This window comes from Metopolophium dirhodum, chromosome 3 (assembly GCF_019925205.1).
Source record: "Metopolophium dirhodum isolate CAU chromosome 3, ASM1992520v1, whole genome shotgun sequence".
Lineage (NCBI taxonomy): Eukaryota > Metazoa > Arthropoda > Insecta > Hemiptera > Aphididae > Metopolophium > Metopolophium dirhodum.
Window position 1 is genome coordinate 4278289 of NC_083562.1, and position 20564 is coordinate 4298852.

The 20564-nt window shown below is 32.2% G+C and overlaps 1 protein-coding gene across 1 annotated transcript; it reads right to left on the reverse strand.

Annotated features, from left to right (window-relative positions):
* Positions 1–222: 222 nt before the first annotated feature.
* On the reverse strand, positions 223–8225 carry LOC132941534 (uncharacterized). The gene is made up of 4 exons (XM_061009632.1): positions 7666–8225; positions 7388–7565; positions 1248–1348; positions 223–1161 (listed from the first exon to the last, which is right to left on the reverse strand). Exons 2-4 carry the CDS (start codon positions 7495–7497, stop codon positions 983–985), a joined length of 390 nt encoding a protein of 129 aa, XP_060865615.1. The 5' UTR covers positions 7498–7565; positions 7666–8225; the 3' UTR covers positions 223–982.
* Between the last annotated feature and the right edge of the window lie 12339 nt (positions 8226–20564).

Genomic DNA, 20564 nt, shown 5'->3' on the forward strand with positions numbered 1-20564 from the left:
TTTACATAGGTTAGGGGGTTATAACTATTTTATTATGGCGCTTGAGCGCGCTGTTTGCAGCGTTTGAGTCGAGTCATATTTAATTTTAAACGCCGATACATTATTAATTTCAATACGTTAATTACAATTAAAAAAATTAATAGAGCAACATATTATCCTACCTGAGGTCTTAATAAAAATTATAAATTTTTCCATAATAAGTCGATACCTAGCCATAAATGTAGTCATTTTTACATCATTGTTTTTGGTTACGATTCTTATACCTCTTGCGGTGTTTGGCCTAGTTCAACAATTTTAGGCGACCCTTCGATATACAACCTGTTTTTTTCGAGTGCTACGGATGCGGTGGCCTTCGGAGACTTGAACGCCACCACGTGCGGCAGAATACTTTACACAAGAAGACTGTATACTTACTGCAATTCAAGGGTGGGGGTTGTTATAACAAATATAACACGACCTCACACAACAAGCATATAGTTGGATACACCCAAGGTTGCCAACCTCACATCTGAACCGGTACACTCGCTGAGTGTCGCATATGTGGGTCGTCCAAAAACCCTAACCGGTTATAATAATCTGCATATATATTATACCTACACAATATATGTGTATAATGTGTACACGCATTAGCATAAGCGTGTTATATAATGTCGAGTATACGATGAAATGACCTCAACGGAGATTAATTGAAAAACGGTCGACAACTTTGTTCTTTTTTCCTTTTCTCTAACCCCGCGTTGAATACCGCCTTGAATAGAATTCATAAATCACCCGCTCGGGATAGGTACACCCTGGCTGCAATGTTGCTGGGTCAGCTAATGAGCGCCGAGTAAGCATAAAACTTACAAAAGCCGTTGGTCACTCAGCCCTTTTCAATAAAAATAAAAAATAAAAACACAAAAAACCCGACCACGTTTATTAAGGATCTGACTTAATCGCTGATTCTTATTATAAATAATCATTATTTTTACAACACGTACATTTACCATCTCAAGCTCAATTTCAATTTATTAGGATCAGGCACGACGCATTTGCGGGATGTTAATTTGCAGGCGAGAGCTGACTTCTTTACGGCAGGTTTGTACTGCAAGTTTTCAGGAAGTTCCAGCACCACGGTCCTGTATGTAGTCAAAGGCACTCTCTCGGTACAAGTCCCATCGCCTGTGTCCAAATCAGAACATTAAACATTATTATAATAATAGCAATATTATGTTTAATGAAAAAGAAGATATATTATCGGATTTTACTGGTTGGTTGGTCAAGTTGAGGCCGGGAACTCATCAGTATCGTCATTAGAGGGTTGAGCTGAGCAGGTTTTTGGATTTTCGTCGTCCCTTTATCCGGGCACCTGCAAAATACGAATACAATTATTTTACCGTCGACAACATTCAGCAGGTGTAGGGAGAGGAAATCGACAAAAAAAAAATACGCAATTAGTACGGTTCGAATATTTAACTATGTTTTAGAGTATAAATTTTTGTTTGAATAAACAGTGATCGAGAGAGAGTTGACCAAAGAAAAGATGACTACTATAGTAAGTTGGTTCTATATACAATTTTAATAATAAACCATAAAAACAATATAATTATTACATCATTTATTTAATAATTCACTAGAATTTCTAAACTTATATTACAATATCAGTGAATGTTGTTATTTGTTATAATTAATAAGCAATTTATTTTTCTCTTTCAAAGAATATTTCTTCTTTGTTTCATACAATTTATCAAAAGAATCCTATAAGGTTAGGTTATATATTATTTTATTTATTTAAGAATATTACCAGTTATTATTTATTGGGTAATATATTTTACGATATTTTATTTTATATTAATTATGTTATTAATTATTTTTCATTACCTTTTTGTACCAACTCAGTGTTTCGATATTTGACAGTAATAATTTCAATTTAGTACATTTAATTTTTTTTTCCAAATTAATTGAATTAACTCTATAGGTAAATTGTGCACAAGTCATAAATGTATTTGCTAAGAGCAAACACCAACAATTTCACTATAGTAGTATAGTATATATATACATATCATCCAAATTGTCAATAATTAAGTTATTTCCAAACAAAGGTCAAATGTTACGTAGTATATAAATTGTTTAGCCGTTTAGGTATGTATAATTTGTCTTTTTTCCTAGAAAAAATGTTAGCTCCGGACATCTTCAACATTATAATTTATTACACCTGTACATTATAATATTCTATATTATATTCTATAGTATAATATATATTTTCAACAACTTATTCATGATTGATATAAACAGCTAATTTAATATGAAATAATTATTGATCAATAAGTAGTTATAAATTATAATCATCTTCCATGTTAGATTAGGCGAACATTTTGGCCAGATCCGAGAAATATCCTTCTTGATCAATTTATGTTAATGTCATCTATCTGATCAGTTTTTTGTGCATATGAACATTAGTTGGTTATCTAAACCTGACAATTTATTATATAACTTTTGTGTTAATTAATTGTATTTTAACCTAATTATTCGTACTTTATACACAATACTGTTAACGTTTTTACGTCTTATAAACAAACAAATTTACTTTCATATTTTCAAAAAAGTTTTTTTTTTATAAAATATAAACTATACTATTAATTTAGTAATCATGATTAACTAGGAAAGTATATAACAATTTATGAATCATACGCAACATGTATTTAATATTACTACAATTTTATATCAGCTAAGCTGTTATTATAATTTTACGAAACATTCATTTTATTTTTATTTTTATAGCCAATATAGACTGTGGTTAATATAAAAAAAAGCTATGGACTTGAATAAGTAATTTAAGTAATCGATGGGGAATTAAATACTAAAATAAATATTATCTTAACCACTCGAATGGCAACTAATATCTGATGATATATATTTAATTCCTCCAAAGTAATAATATAATACAAGAAATAACTTGCTACAAATAGACACGTGTCACATGCCATATTCGATTTCCAATATCTTAATATTAAGACAGCGTATACAAAAATTAATAATATATCTTAGTTCTTCACTTGAGTTTGTTGAGTTGTGTTATTTATAGTTATTGTACAAACGTATAATGTATATAGTTATATTGTTGAATATACCTACTGGCATTAATTGAATTAATTATCACTTATAAGTATACAATTCCGCATAATACCTTTAGTACCTATAGTATTAATTATAATTAAAAATGCTGATAGTTAACCGATTATTTTTAATAAACGATTTATATTTATATGATTCAACATTTACTACTGATATGCCTACCCTATATATTGAATTCATTAGTGTGTGTTTAAATTAAATTTTGTTTTTGTTATTCAAAATTTTAATGATGACATTAATTATCATATAATATATCAAATTATAAATGCACGTACAATTAATGTAAGTACTAAAGTATTTAACAGAATATTTTAGAACTATTTAAATTGTATACAGAACAATTGATAATATATCATTGAGATATTAATATACGTAAATTCATAAATAGACAAATTAACCATTAATGTTATTTTAAATTCTGAGCGGAACGATATTGTGTGAGAAGATACAAATAGTAAAAACTAAATACCCTACAAATACTTTTTATATAAAAAAAAAATGCATTCATTTTCAATTTCAAGGATTGTTTCTCGTTGCAAATTGAAGTTAGTACTTTGGAAAAGGGAAGGGCCCTCGCTCCAAAAAGTAAAAATTTCCATATTTTTCTTAATGATCGGAAAAACCAATATGGAGAATTCAGTAAAGAATATTTACATAACACCAATTATTGACAAAATCCATGTCGTATTTTGTTATATTATTGTAATTCAAAAACAAATAATCGTACACTCTTCAAATTTACAACAGATATTCATATAAGTGTTTAGTAGAAATAGTAGGTAACATTAAAAAAATATTTTGGTTATTTTTGAGTTATTTTTTAACATTCAAATTGTATTTTCCTTTGATTGTCGATTACAATGTTTATGTTTGTCCGAAAAGCTTGAAAATGTAAAACAAAGTACCTCGTAAGTTGTTTATAAATTAGTCTAAAAATCTCGAAAATACATATTATCTAAAATTATTTTTTAAATAGACACATTTCAAATTTAAACTCTACAAAATAAAATGTTTAAACAAAAATAACGAATTATGATTTTTTAATGTAATTATTTATATTCGTAGATACTTCTTTTTCTCAATTACCTACGTATATTATTATTTACTACACATAGTGAAAATTTAAAAATATTTGGATTCATTTTTAATATTTGATATCACGAACCTATTCACTCTGTTCTACTAATACATTTGTATTAACTCATAAATTAATTAAAATAGTTAGCTATATAATATTAATAATGTTGATATTATTATACAGAGCGATTCATCAAGCATCCCATTTTTCAATAAATAATGAATTTGTTCAAATTATTCTTTTTGAAATTTTGAAATACACTTAAAGACCATATTTTCAAATTGTTGGGATTTTTTTGTACTATTATCCTATTATCATATAAGTACTTACACAAAGTTAAATAACTCAAAATCTACTCTTTAAAATTTTGATTTTGATATGTCAACGTTTTCAGAAAAATTATCCGCTAAATAATTTACAGTTAGTAGTACAGGGAGTTTTCATTTGATACTGATGTAATGAGTTACAAAATTAAAGTTTGTATCTCCACGGGACACTACTTGTGTTGATCGAAACATTTCTAGAATTTAAAAATATAGTTTCTAAGTATTTAAAAAAATTCCAACTAAATTTTGAATAACTGTATTATTGATGAAAATAGGGGGCGAGTATGTTTAGTGAATCAACCTCTATAATATATTATCAGTACCGTACCTATTACTAATAGAAAATAAATTTCTAATAACAATATAAATATATATATCCTTAGAAATATAGGCTGACAGACCGTCTTCGATTAGAATCGTTTTTCTTATTCGAATAAACGATTCTATCATTGAATTTTAATATAATACATCCATTACAGTGACCTACTCAATGGCGAGGAATACTTGAAACCTACTGCAATACAACAGAGCTACTTCCCTAGTTTATTTTGATATTAGTTATTCAAAATTTCAATGATTTTACAGCTTAATTGCAAAAATTCAAAATTTGCACCTTACGTATAATTTGTATTATGTGGTATAAACATTTAAATACAAAAAACCGTCATTTGTCAAGTGCACTTATGAAAAATGATAACAATAATTTTGTCTCGAGTTAATTAAATGATATTTAAGTAAATAAATTATTTTAGTTATTAAACAAATAAACAATAAAAATAGCAATTCGTTAGAAATATAATAAATATTAATTAAAAAATAAATTTAATTTATTAGAGTAGATCATAATTTAGAAAATTAAATAATTTATGATAAGAGACATACAACAGTAACTTTATTATATATTTAAATTGTTTTAAAGCTAAAATACAATTTAACAAGCTCAATAATTTTTTTAAAGAACTTAAATTCATCCTGCTGGTTCAACAAATCTTGTTACAAACCTAGAACTAAATTATGATTTTTTTTCAAATATCTTTCCAATAACTTAATAGTGTAAATAGAAAATTAAAACATGGAAAATACATTTTTGAATTCATAAATATAATACCTATCGTTGAAATATAAATAAGAATAGTAATTAGTAACTATATTATTATTACGACAAAAGCGATATAATACAACAATATCATATATATTTTTTTTAAATAATAAAATTAAAATTAATTCATTTTGTGCACATTTTCTAACACATAAAAACGTTACTGATAAAATACAAGAACATAAAATATATGATAACTGTATGTACGTGCTTAACGAATTTACATTTGTATAAATTATGAACATTTCGTGAGCCGCGTAATTGACTGGATTAATGCAATGTTACGATTAAGGATAAATATATTAATAAAAGCTTCTCTTATAATAAAGCCACTGATATACAAATTATAATTTATAAATTAAAGTGATATTTATGGGTATAAATGTGTTATAAAATGTAATAAACAATTTTACAAATTTTATAAAACGTTTTGTTAATAATTGTTAAAACATCAAATAGCACCTACGTAAGTCATGTCGTAACTATTAAATTCTTATTGTACAATTCATAAAACTGTAGTGTGTCAGATATCAGATGGTCAGGTATCCACACAAAAATAAGCAAAAAAAAACATATACCTACTCTACAAAACTTGCTACATTTTGTAGAGATTTTATTTTTCATTCATTTATACATACGAAACTACACTTTAAAAAGTTAATACAATTCTTCGTATCCTACGAACGTTTTAACGTCGTATATTATATCTTATATACATTAGAAATGCAAAAGTTATATCTTAACAAACTGTTTAGACTTGGGTACAAATATTTAGTTTAACAAAATTATATGTTTCAGATATTAATATTCTTTTTTTACTGTTTGAACAGAATCAAGGGACAACACAAACTCTTAATTTTAAAATCGTAACCCTTTTTCGACAGTAATTTTTTTATTCAGTTTTTATTTGTTTCATTTATTATAATGATGCGTCATTATTAAAATATATAAACGGGTGGTTTATGAGTTACGTAAAATAATTTACATAGAATGTTTTTTTATTTAATTTTTACGATATCCAGGATATAAATTATTTAAATATTTAAATAAAAAAATTAATTTTATCTTATTTTCAAGCGTAATTTGAAATGGTTGATATTCAAACTTTATAAGATATTCAGTTGGCAAAAACTAAACTTTTTATTTAATAAAATCAGCATCTTTTATTTTTTTTTATATAGAAATTGAAATAAATTGTTCTTGATTCTTTTGCTTAAAATTGATAATTAATTTGCTAGAAAATGTTAACTGATACTTTTCTTGCATTGAAACGTCCTTAAACATTTGAATAGAATCCTGATTCCAGATCGATATAAAATATGTAATATATAAGAGAAAAAATAATAAATTTATTTATTATTATATGCAATTGTCTTATAATTTGTATACAATTATTTAATACAATTATAGAATACATAATATCAATAAGTTTAATTTATTTTTGGGAAAACACAAATAATATAATTTTATAATAAGTATATTTACCTAATTTTAAAACTAATTAGGTATGTACAATATAAATTGCTTAACAATTTATTGGAAATCAACATACTTTATTATAGATAAATTGTTAATACTTAAATAATATAAAATATCCTAAAAAACATTTGGTTCTTCAATAAGTCGAGATAAGAAATCATTAAAAAATATGTACTTTCTAATGAGTTGAAAGTTCAAAATTATATTGTTTAGCTTTCATTGTAAAATTCACTGGTGAATGATTTTTATAAAATAAATGTGCTAATTATATTTATTTTATTTTTTACTTACTTTACTTTTCCTTTGGTCTTCCAATTATACGTTTCTTTACGGTTGTTTTTTCTTTCGTGACATTTGATTTTAGGTGTTTTACGACGGATTCTCCGGTCTTCTAAGTCCATTCTGTTGACCCGTATCTCTGGTAACCAAGACCTATTTTCTCTATTCAGCTTGAACGACGATTTACTTCCTACCACAGGTCACCAATTAATCCATTATAATATTGTAACCAAATGAAAAGATAATAATGTTATATATTTTATTTTAATATTTAAAAAAAAAAAACTTACGATTTAATCACAATCACGATGTTTTTGTAGGACGCTCACAATAACTTATTCGGTGTCTATGCTATATTAATCGGGAACAATCCTATAATTGCCAAAGTACTAAACTACAGGCGCGTGTGTGTTTAAATACGTGTCGGTGAATAATGACAGGTGCCTGAATTTATAATAATAATGAATAACCGTGTCGGATTAATGTTTCAGAGCCGGTAACAGGGTGGTACGCCAGGTCAAGCGATGTTACGCGTTACATGTCGAGTAGATCGAAGAAGTTATTTTCATATTTACATTTCTACTTTTCTAACCCCTTAACGTACCCCGTAATTGGTTATCATCTAATAATAATATTAGACATAGAGTTATAGGGGGCATTTTGAATTTTTTTTTCACGGTTATTTTAACACTTCACAGTTTACAGTACTTTCGTCCCTTCACACACATCTTGTGCATATTGAAATAGTGTTAAAATTTACACAACGACACGCCCTTATTGAAAAATATATACCCTCGCAAAAAGGATCGTTGAAAATGTACAAAAAAAAAAGGAAAACAAATCTTAGTCGAATCGCAAAAAAAAAAACGTCTTGCGACTGTTTTTGTTTTACTTTAAACTTTATACTATATACACCAACAAACATTGATAAAAATTCATAAAAACCAGACGTTATTAAAATACAAAAATAGAGGGGGAAAATATTTCAATACCACCCTTCATAAAATTAATAACCATCTCAAATATTGGATAATAAAATGGGGTCATGAAGATGCAGTTAAGATACATTAATATTTCTTTTCTCAATTAAACTCTATAAAGTATGTGTCTTATTGTTGTGCATCAGGTAATTTACATAAATAATTTAGACTTATAATCGATAGATAGTAAACTTTTCATAAGACAATTTAACCCTATAATATAATATTGTAAAAATATAAGATTCTATAGGTATTTACTGAAATTTGAAATAAATATTTGCTTACAACGTTTATCGTTTACGATAATTGCTATACTGGTACCTTGTAGTTTAAACATTATAAATTCCTGGAATATTGAATCCATAATTTACTATAGAAATAATAATTTTCAATTAAACAAATTTATTAGGATAAACTTCCAAATAAAGTTAGACCATAAGTATTATTACGCTGAATTATAAGAATAAAATAGCCTATATATTATATTTAATAAGTAGAATGACATATTTTTAGAATTAAAATAATTAACTACAAAATACTTTAAATTAATTTATATACTTACATAATTTTTTTTAATATGATTTTTATTTAACTCACGAAGTAAAAATATTAAAACTTTAAACTTTTTAATTTAATCAATTGAGGAAATTTAGTATTTAAGTATATTATATTACAGATATTCGTGCAATTAATTAAATCCAATTATTTTACCAAGTTTAATTCATTAATTGTATTTAAGACCACATTTCAAAATAGTATGTAAAAAGTAAACTCGATTATTATAAAATTACGTTTTACCTAATTTTACAGGCTGTAGTTATGTACACTTAAGTTATATTTTACTTTACTACCTACTCGTATAATAATATATAGAATATAATACTAAATAATTATTACTGAAAACAATGTTTGTTTTCAATTATAGCTATATATTATAGGTACTCTCTAGTTAAGTATTACACACAATTTAAAATAATTTGAATACTCACACCTACTTTCTATATTTTCCCTGTGTTTTACAAATCAGTCTACTCTTCAAATATATTAAACATAATATTTTTTATTCATATTATATTAATAATGAATTTTTGTATTATAATATAATGATATGGTGATAACCTAACTTGGTGCTTGAAAAGAATGTCTTATTCAAAAATATATTATAGTCATATAGGTACCGTACCTAAAAAGCTAAAAGATCAATATGTTTAACGCTAATAATCGAAATTTATAGGTAGGTAACGATTGCGTCTGTAATCGCCGAGTCTTAACTTCAAATTATATTACACAATCAGTCACTAATGATAAATCACTAAATGTTAAGTACATATTGGTATTCAAATACAATTATTAAGATTATTTTACATTTATATAGGTTATGATAGAAGAGGACGATTCTTGTATTGTAGATAATGATTTGGCAATAATAATAATAAGTGATGAATTTGATGAATTATAATTAATACCTAATTCATATGTTAAATGTTTGTTGACGTTATTTCATTCTGATATAAATTAAAAATAATAAGTTAGGTACCTATTTCTAAGTTTCAACTTCGAATTTAATTTAAATTAAAAATTAAAACATAAGGTAATAAAGAAATTATAAATTTATAGCATGTAACTAAAAATAACTTAATAGTTAACAAAAATTTTGAATTTCAAACTCTAGTCGACAATTTTGAAGATTACACCCCCCCCCCCCCCCCCATGATTTTTTTGAGATCGTCCCTGATTGCACAATACTATTATAACTCAGCCTTACAAATTCCACGCAATTCTTTAATCACTACAAAACCATGCTACGGATTGCCATTTTAAGATACATACGTCAGACATGTATATTGTATAATATGCATGTTAAATTTATGTTAAAATGTGTTTCAAAATAAAAAAAACATACACACGTTTATTTATTATTTTTTTACTTTTTTTTTACTTACTTGCAATTCGTTCAACGTTTGTGAAATCAACTACGTAGTTTGGTACATTTGACGAAAAATATATGTTCAGAATAATTTTATACAATTATAAATTAATTAAAGTTTTTATTTTGTTTTGGTAATAATGTGTTTTGTAAACGAATTAATCAAATACTGTGGGTGGATAGGAGCTCGCGAGTACACACATATTATACCAGAGTATATAGTAGGTACCTACACAACATTAAAGCGACAGTTCTAGAATTACAAACGAACCAACCCATGGTGTCTCGTTAATTAGTCGTGGTACAATTAGTCACAAGTCAAATTTGTTCTGAAACAATGGTCGTGAAAATTTTATTTTATTTTTATACAATAAATGTTGCGATACCGTTGATTGCGATGGTCAGACGAACTTAGCACTGAATATCGGACAGAAGCACGAATGAAAAGTTAATTCTTTCATCTCAGAGTTAATAATCAACACAAAATTATTATAATATTACTTTTGAGAAACTATTATATTCCCATGGTTAACTTTTATGTTGTACCGATTTATTACCAAGGTATTTTAAATATTTACGTGATTATAGCAAAATATAATATAATAATAATAAAATATTAAACATTTTTTTATAAATATAGACTAGACATAATATGAAAAATATAGGTATTTTACCGAAATAATTTTTCCAGTAACATACACAATATAATATTATATAAATGATTTTAAATCAATTGTAGTTTGTACATAATGATTACAACAAAGTAATACTTTTATTGTAATGCATTAATGTGTACTTTAAGGGCCTTTTAGAGACTTCAAAGGAGATGATAGTGTCTACTAATTTGATTCTTCTATTCTCCTAAGTCAGACCACTTTAAATCGATAAAAAAAATCCATTGAACTAATTTTAGTACTATCACCATGTCACCACGACCATATAAAATACAACAGGCGTATTTGCCTAGAATTAAAAGGGATGATGAGATAAATTATAATTTATTATTATGTATAAGTAGCTGATATGAATTAATTAGATAGATAGAAACAAAAATCTGTTTATATTATCTATATGTATTAGCTAGAAAATCTACTATACAATAACTTATTTTTGTTATCGTTACAGTATTGCCTGGTTTTTTTTACTCTTGTTCTCTTGCATGCGATAACTAAATTAATGAAAATGTGTTATTGATAAAATATAAGCCTATCCCTCTAAAGTTTACCACGAATATTTACTCTATTAAAACCAATGTAGTTATATTAAAATTGATTCGTTATGAAATAAAACGATGTCTGTTAATTTTAAATATTAAATGAAGTATATAGAACTTAGATAATGAGATAATGGGTATCATAATATTTTAGACAGCAAAATAAATTAATATAAAGTAATATCAGTCGATTGACTAAAGAACCAGATTAATGACATCACAATTAATATGGAATGTAAATTTAAGTATTTGAGTTGGTTCTATTCCTTATTAGTAAGTAATTTAAAATCTAAATTTTAATTCAATTCAATTTTTTGATAAATTTAAATTGTCATTTTATAGACACTTGAGTATAAAAAACTGGTTTGACTTAAAAACAACTTACACTGCAGTGTTGTACCTACATAGTAGATATATAATTTGAAAGTATCAAAAATGCAAACAAATATTTGAATAATTTAAAGAAAGTTAACATACGATTATTATGATGTGACAGAAATAAACGTCGAAAGTTCCATGATAATTATTCGAATTAAACGCGCTGTAAAAGAGGGAAATTAAGAAGACAGTTTTTAGTTAAGGAGAGCGATAAAAAATTATTACATGAAACAATATTCCCAATAATTTTTGAATTGAAAACATATAATAAATATACATTAACTTTTAAATAATACTTTACATTTTCTAAATGTTTAAGTTGACTTACTAATATCTTCAAAAATCCAAATCATTGGTTTAATTTTAAAAACACGTGTCTATATTGAACCTCTATATTAGGTGCATTTTTTCCATGTGTATAGGAAATAAAATACATTGGTATAAAATACAAAAAGGTGTATTTTTTTGTGTGATTTAGGTAACCAATATGTATTAATAATACTATTACATGTTATTTGTTGGATCATTAATAAAAACAATTATTTAAAAATATTATTGAAAAAAGAACTTTAAACTTTAAATTATACGAATACCGCCAAATACCGCGACAGTTTAAATTAATTATACTATTATAGTACTGTTTATTAGGTTAATAAATTAAAAATGTTCAGTATAATGTTATACCTAATGTTCACTATAAAAAAAATTATTATCAGTATAGTTACATACATTGTATTACATACATTAATCGTTTAAAAATATTATATTATATACTTACTATGAACCTTAGTATATTATGTAGGTACATATTATGTAAACAAAAAATGTAGACCTATACTTGAATTAGGTTACCTACGTTGAATAAGTCATTGAAGTAAGTATATTGTTATTTTACAACTAAAAGTAATTTATAGTATCTAAACATATTAGAACCACTATTTAATTGAATCTTAAATCCTAATAGATTAGATATTTTGATACAGATATATTATATTTATATATTTTACATAATTATAATAGTTTATTAATATTAATAGGTACATAAACTTTTGTCATGCACCTATTTGCCTAAACTTTTAAGTATTTGATATATATATATAATAAATATGTATTATTTTTCCTTATAATAACTATGTAGGTACTAATAATATCAACTAATAAAAACCACATGATAAATATTATGTATTTAATATTTTATTTTTTGATTTGTATTTAATCCGATTCTTAGGAAATCAGTATATTCTTATGTCATATATCTAATGATTTATTTTGATGATTCGACCATTTATAAAGCCTTTTAACTTTTAAATTATTAATAAGAAATTCTTAAATTATTTTAAATAAAAAAATCTTAAGTAGACTGTAGGTCTTATATTTACTAATATTTTATAAGGATTAGTGTGGCCTATATTATTAGAATAAGTGAAATTAGGAATTTATGCAAAAGTCTTGGAGTTAGTTTTGATTAAATTATGTACGAACTACGATTGATCTTAATTTAAAATATTTATCATCTATATGTTTTGAGTTATTTTACATTTCTTCGAGTATTCAATAAATATCAGTAATCAGTTTTTGTGAAAATATATTAGAGAATATTATTTAATATAAGTTAATATTAATGTTAGTATATTAAAGTTAATATACTGATTTTCTAAGAAACATATTTTCGGATTTAATCAAAATATCTTATCCCCTGCCTCTCCAAAAAATCAAAAATGTGGAGCTTGCGCCTATGGCTTAGGCATGCAGCACTCAATAATATTATCTATTATAAAAATAACTACAGATAAACTAAATATAATGCTATAGAATTATAATTATTTACTAGAATAATTGTTTATGATTTTAAAGCAATTACAATTCTTAAGATTATGTTCTTGGTAGGTAGTTTAAAGAACTAATTTTATTTTTTTTACAGATATTTATACAGGTGTTATAAAAACGTATGACCTTGTGTTGTCTCCGTCTACAAATGTATAATGTATAAAATATGGTTTTAGAAGAATCCATTTTGTATTGATTGATTTAATATAAAATTAAAATTAAAACTATTAAAAAAATTATTATAATTATCAATTAAAGATAAAAACCTTAAGTCTAAAAGTATGTTTAAGGTAATAATATCAAGAATATTATCGAAGGCATATTATAGGCTTTTATTGATATTTTAATAAGTGAATGTAACTATGCAAAATATTACAATTTTAAAATTAATAAAAACTTACGACAAGTTCTATATAATATTCTTACTTTTAAATTTTATTTTAGGTAATTTTGCTCTTAAATATTAATTAGTAATATTTATGGCACAAAATCGATTTTTATGAACACAAATTAGCTATGTTGTACATTTGTAAAAGATGGATAGAACATAGAACACGTATGGGTGTTACGACCTTCTAATAATATGGTATATAAATATAAAAATATATAAATTATTCAATTTAATACCATACGAAATTAAACCATTCACTAATGAAAACACTATACAGTTGTACTATAACCTAACCTAAATTTGTTTGAACGATAAATTATGCTAAAATTATTAAATAATAGTAGAGATACTCTAATAAAACTGTACACCCATTTTTGGTACATTTCGATGAAATAAAATCATAGCAATTTAAATGTTTAGATGAGGATTTTAATAAAATGTGATTTTTTTCAAAAGATTATTACCTTGAAAAGTCAAAAAGTTTACAAGATTTAAAATAAATAAGAATCCTATCTATACGAAAAATGTCGAAATTTAGTCGAACAGATGGCTATAAGATAATAATTGTTTGTGTTTTTCTTTTTGGGGTCAATTGACGTAAATTCCAATCTGATAAACTTACAAAGTGTTCAAACAAAAAGTTTTTCGTGTGCATTTACAGCTCAGTTGTTTATTGATTTTGCGAATAAGTTTGTTTTTGTGCACACACAGAGTATTCGTCACGCTTTGAGTACACCGGCCCTCGAGTAATTACTAATATTATTAGAGTATAACTATATATACATAAATATTATATTGGTTATTAACTACGTTTAAGTGTAAACTGTTGTTAAATAAACGTAGTAACCTATAAACTACGGTGTCTTGCGTGTGGTACAAAATATTACGACAACAAAGATGACATTTTTACCGAACTCTATATTACCTATAGAGGGCGGTGAATAATAATATATATAATATGATGTATAAGCGTATATGCGTATAAGTAATAAAGTTCTCGACAAAGTTTAAGGTAATTCACTCAAATTTCGTGCGCTGTATTATGTGACTTTCCGACACGTTCGACGAGAGGGGGGAAAAATGTTCGTTTGCGAATCGATGACCGACGAGTAAAAGAGAAAACTCGTGAAACTTATCAATCGGTCGTCGAACGTTTGCGAAAAGTTTTACTCTCGCTGCCGCAGTACTGCATATCATATCGTATACCTAGGAATCTCACCCAAGTCCTACGTCCTCCGCCTCCGACCGTTCGAGGAGTACACGATTTATTTACGCGTTAGGCGTAGCGCCCACCAAAGTAACAGGACTTAACGTTGGGACGTTACTATCTCACATACGTGAAGTATAAATTTTATGTATAGATATACAATATATATATATATATATATATTCTAATACATAAAAGGTGGTGCGACGGATGGGTGCGCGCGACCTTTAAGTCTCCAGGTGACGGAACGCTGCGGAAAAAAAGTCACCTTTTATCTGCGTGTGCGCCGTGTAGAAATATATTGTATCTGACACGCCGTCACCGGGCAGAGCACCGGCGCTGCGAAAGAAAAACCGTCCGTGCGAGCGCGTACATATATGGAAATCGTTCGAATCGGCGGCGGTGGCGGTGGCTGCGGCGGCGGTGGAGGCAGCGGCGGAGGGGTGGGGGGGGCATAAAGGGTTGCGACTCGGTTTTCGGAGAAAAGCTCTCTCGGACTACGTGACGTAGTGACCACCACCACCACCGCCACCACCGCCACCACCTCCAACCACGCCGACACTACCACTCGCGCCACCTCCGTCGCTCTGCCACCGCACACAGTCAGGCCACACACCGCCGTTAACGGACGGACGGGCTGGCCGGCGCAAGCGAGTGGCCGAAGAGAAATATACATATATACATATGTGCGGGAGAGGGGTGGCCAGAGGAGCGTAGGAGAGGAAGCGAAGTAAGCAGCGGGCCGGAAGAGTGGGCCGGAGGGACGGCGTTATTTCCACCGCTCCTTCACTCCTCTAGACGCACACACGCGCGAGCGCGCGCGCGCGCAGACACTATACCTCTATACGCACTTCTCTCCGCGCCACGCCACCGACACCGGCCGATGTCCGAGAGAGAACACGCGTGTGCGCGCCCCCGGCCGTCCGCGCGCGATTATTCAAATACAACGTACACACCGCGCGCGCCGCAACCCGCCGCGCGACCGGCCTCTCGCCCGCGCGTCGCGGGTCGCCTTCGCCTCCGGAGAGCTTGTGCTTTTGCCATCACTTTGGTCCGCCACCACCGCCTCCGGGTGACACCCTCCACCGCCGCGCCGGTTTTCGCGTCCCCCTCCGTATAATATGTATATATACGTATATGTATGTAATATGTATATAATATATTTATATATATATATACGTGAGCAGAGGAGAATAATGTGTATATATATATATATATATAGTGCACTCCTCAGCATCCAACGCCACCCGCGCGCAGCTTCCCTTCTCTCTAACCTAATCGATTCTTCAATAAAGGGGTGTCAAGAAAACGGGGTGGACCGCCGCCGTTGCCGGACGGCCACGTGAGCATATTGATAAATGGCGAGAGAGATGGAGAGACTGGCCACCGCCGCCACCGGCTTTTTGCTCGTCCACACACACACTCGCACCCGCACACCCACACACTCACAACGAGTTTGCATACGTATATATATATGTATGCCTAAGTATGCGCACGTGTGTGTGTGTATCCGTATATGCATATATACATAATAATATATACGAACGTTCCGCCGGACCTCGGACTGCCGCCGCCTCTCCACGCCACACTGGCCGTTAGCCCACCGCCCGATCCTCCATCGTCCCGCGTGTGCGCCTCTGAGTCCACCCACTGTGTGTGTGGGTGATATATATGTAGATATATACGTGAGTAGCGGCTCGCACCGCCGTCGCTACGCGCCGCTGCCGCCACTGCCCTCACCGAGCTAATTATTCAAACTTAAGCGTGTGGACTTTAACGGCACCCTCCCCCTCGAGCGACTCGCTCGGATATTCACCTACAAGATCCGATCAATACCCATTCTTTTGTCACTGCGAAAACCTCGCCGGAACGTACGCGCCGCAAACGTGTAATATTTTTATCATAATATATAATATTATTCCGTTCGGTTGTCCACGTGCCCATAGGTACCGCTTGCATCCGTCGTGATTATAATAAACGCACCACCGCGGTACAGGTACAAACCCAGCGGGGGTTTCTTTTCAATTTTTTTTATACACTTCTCGACGACCGCATCACTTCCCGTCGATCATAGTCCCGCGATGCTGCCGCAAACACACGAGTGTATAATATTACGCCACGTGAAACCACATCATAATACGTCAAAGTACGTCATGGTGAGTATGTGTCTACGCGTTTGTTTTTATATACGGAGGTGGCGTTTGTTGCGATCGCTTCAGGTGGAAAAACGCGCTTGGCCAAATAATAAAGTGGTGCCGCGCGAGATGAAAGGAAAATAACAGACCGGAAACGAATGAAACGACCCCGGCAATAAGACAATGCGACGTGGCGTGCATTTCAGTTCGTCTAGACGGTTTTTGAAAACTTTGAGTACCACGCGGACGGCGGACGAGGGTGGTTGTGCGGAGGAAGGGAAAAGGGAGAAAGGCGCGATTTAGTTTCGGGTACAGTTTTAAAGACGGAACGCGGGTCGGGCGCGTGGCGGCGGGGTGTGACTGGTTGGGTGGAGCAGGGTGGCGACGGGTGAAAAGCTACCCCGGAAAATAGAGGTGTCCGACCGCCACCGTGTCCGGTTTCCGGTGTGCCGATCGCGTCCGGACGAGACCACTACTATCCTCTCCTCGCCCGCCGCGGACGACGATGACCGTCACCGGTTTTAATTTCCCACCCGCGGCCGATACCGATGTCCAATGTTTATATATATATTTATATTTATGAATTTGAAATGCGCGCCCGACACGGGTTAACGGTACAGGTGTCGATGGTATACGGTTGGGGTGAGGTGATTGAACCATTTAAAACCCGTCGTCGTCGTCGTCAATGGAAAATCGAAACGAAAGACGTCGCGGCGTGCCTCGCGACTACCTGTTCGCCACCACGCCGACGATTTGTTTCAGTTAAAAAGAAAAAAAAAAAAAAGGAAAAGGAAAGGGAAAATATAACAAAGTTACCTTCTTAATGACAGCTACCCTCGAAGCTTTACGGTCCCGACGACTAACCCTTATCCCCCAAAGTTTTCCGCGTTTTACACCGCGGCACGCTTATTTCTTTCAATTGTTTTCCGACGAAATTCATTTGTTTTTTTCTACGCTCTCATCATGGGTTAATCTGTTGATTTTGTTTTCTCGTACTATTTTTTCGATAAAAAGTTTTTCGACTTAATATAAATTAATTTTTTTTATCACAATTTTTCTTTCGTACCGTATCTGATACCGATCGCATCGCGTAACATATAATGTACGCGTAGGTACCACCGTATATAATCCTCCGTTACTAACACGCCACCACGCGTGACGTTAAAAACTTTAAGTACGTAAACATTGTTAGTGCGTATTATCCTACCGCGAATATGGTATAATATGATGTATATTGCCCAGAATATTAGTACGACTATATTATTATTACAGAATGACTATGCGTTTCCGTCTCTTGTCTTATACACTTTCCTTTCGGCCCAATCAGCTAAAGTATAAAAGAAAAATCGTCTCGACGTGTCACCATCGTACCCATACTTAATAGTTACGTTATAAGATACACCTAAACATATATTATATGTATATGTTATAATATATTATGGAGGTCGATATCGCAGTGGCCGCCACCGGGCGTACCTACCACGTATATATTTTTTTGCACCGAGCAACGGAAAATCTCCCTTCGGACACACGCACACATGCTTATACGCATGCAAAAGACAAAAGTTAGGGATCGGACCACGCGCGCGCACACGTACGCGTACAATGTACATATATTATATACGCACACACAAGCACACGCACACGTATATGCATATAAAGCATGTGTGTATATTCATACACGCACACTCAAACGCTTTCCGCCAGGGTCCGTGGCGTGGGCAGTGTAAAGTGGACCCAAGAGCGTCGGACCGCTGCCGGGCACGGCGGTGGGGCGAAAGAAGAAGTGAAGCGGTGGCGGTGGCAAAGGGACAAGCGTCGGCGGTGGCGGACGGGGGTAGTTCGGTTCGTCGACGTTAGGGAACGTTCCTCCCATATTGATCGGGGCTGACCAAGGCCCGCGCGCTCATCTTATGCAGAGCAGAGACCGCGCCGCTCCGCTCCGCCGTGCCCGCAGAGGTTTGGCCGGGGACCGCCGCCGCCACCACCCTCGGGCCCTCACGCCGCCCCCGCGCGCCGCCACCGCCCGCCGACGATCGCCTCGCCGAGCCGCGTGTCCGACGCGGCCGGACACTCAGTATGCAAGTTACATACTCGAAACGCCGCGCGCCGGCGGGAGGGTTGGTTACGGCCACCGCCACCTCCTCCTCCACCTCCTACTGCTGCTGTGCTTCTCCTCCGCTTCCTCCTCCGCCGCCGCGGACGCTATATATATATATACGCGGATTCCACCCGCCGCCGACCACCGTCAGCGACGTCCATTATGACCCCCGCGCCGCAACGTCCGCTCGCGCTCGCCGTGCTGCCGGCCGTTGTCTTATCGCGGGAACGCGACCGGCCGCGTTACGTGTGCTGGTGTGTATGTGCGTGTGTGTTTGTGCGGGCGCGGGGGCTGACGGAACACGCGGCTGCGGCGGTGGTGTTGGCGGCGAGGCCGGACGACGACGTCGTGGAAGGGGGTGGGAAGGGACCGCGTAATTAAACTACCATGTTAGCCGGTATGCCAACCCTTTCGCCCGGACCGCCACGGCCACGGATTCGGCGTAATATTTCAGTATATACACTGCACGCACGCACACACACTATATTCGCATATTATTATTATATTATAATATGTATTATATACACCTAAGTGCCCGCGCGATGTATACCTCGGTCATATATAATATTATAATATTGTGTTTGCCGCGATAATAACTCTGCTGCGTTGCCGAGAAAATATATTGTAATATTCAAATTTTAATGAGATATGCGCACGAAAATTACGTATAAAGACAATGGCGGCGGGACACGACTGGGGAAAGAATATCGCGCGATGTATTGATATATTAATATTTACTACCTAGGTATGCGATGGCCGATAACACCGCGATACTATATAGGGAATCGCGGTGAGAGAACTCCGGTGAGATGACGACGGGAATGCCAGCGCGGAAACGTCGCGGTCGTAAAAGATAGTCAATGCGAAATAGGTCTCACAAAAATCCCACCGATACGCACATTATATATAGATGGGTACGCGGCTCGACGACGATAATACTAGACGCTTGTGGAAATTATTTCTCGGTAAATCGCAAAAGTCTGCGTGTTTGTGTGTGTGGGTGTGTGTGGGTATAGGTGCGTGCCCGAAC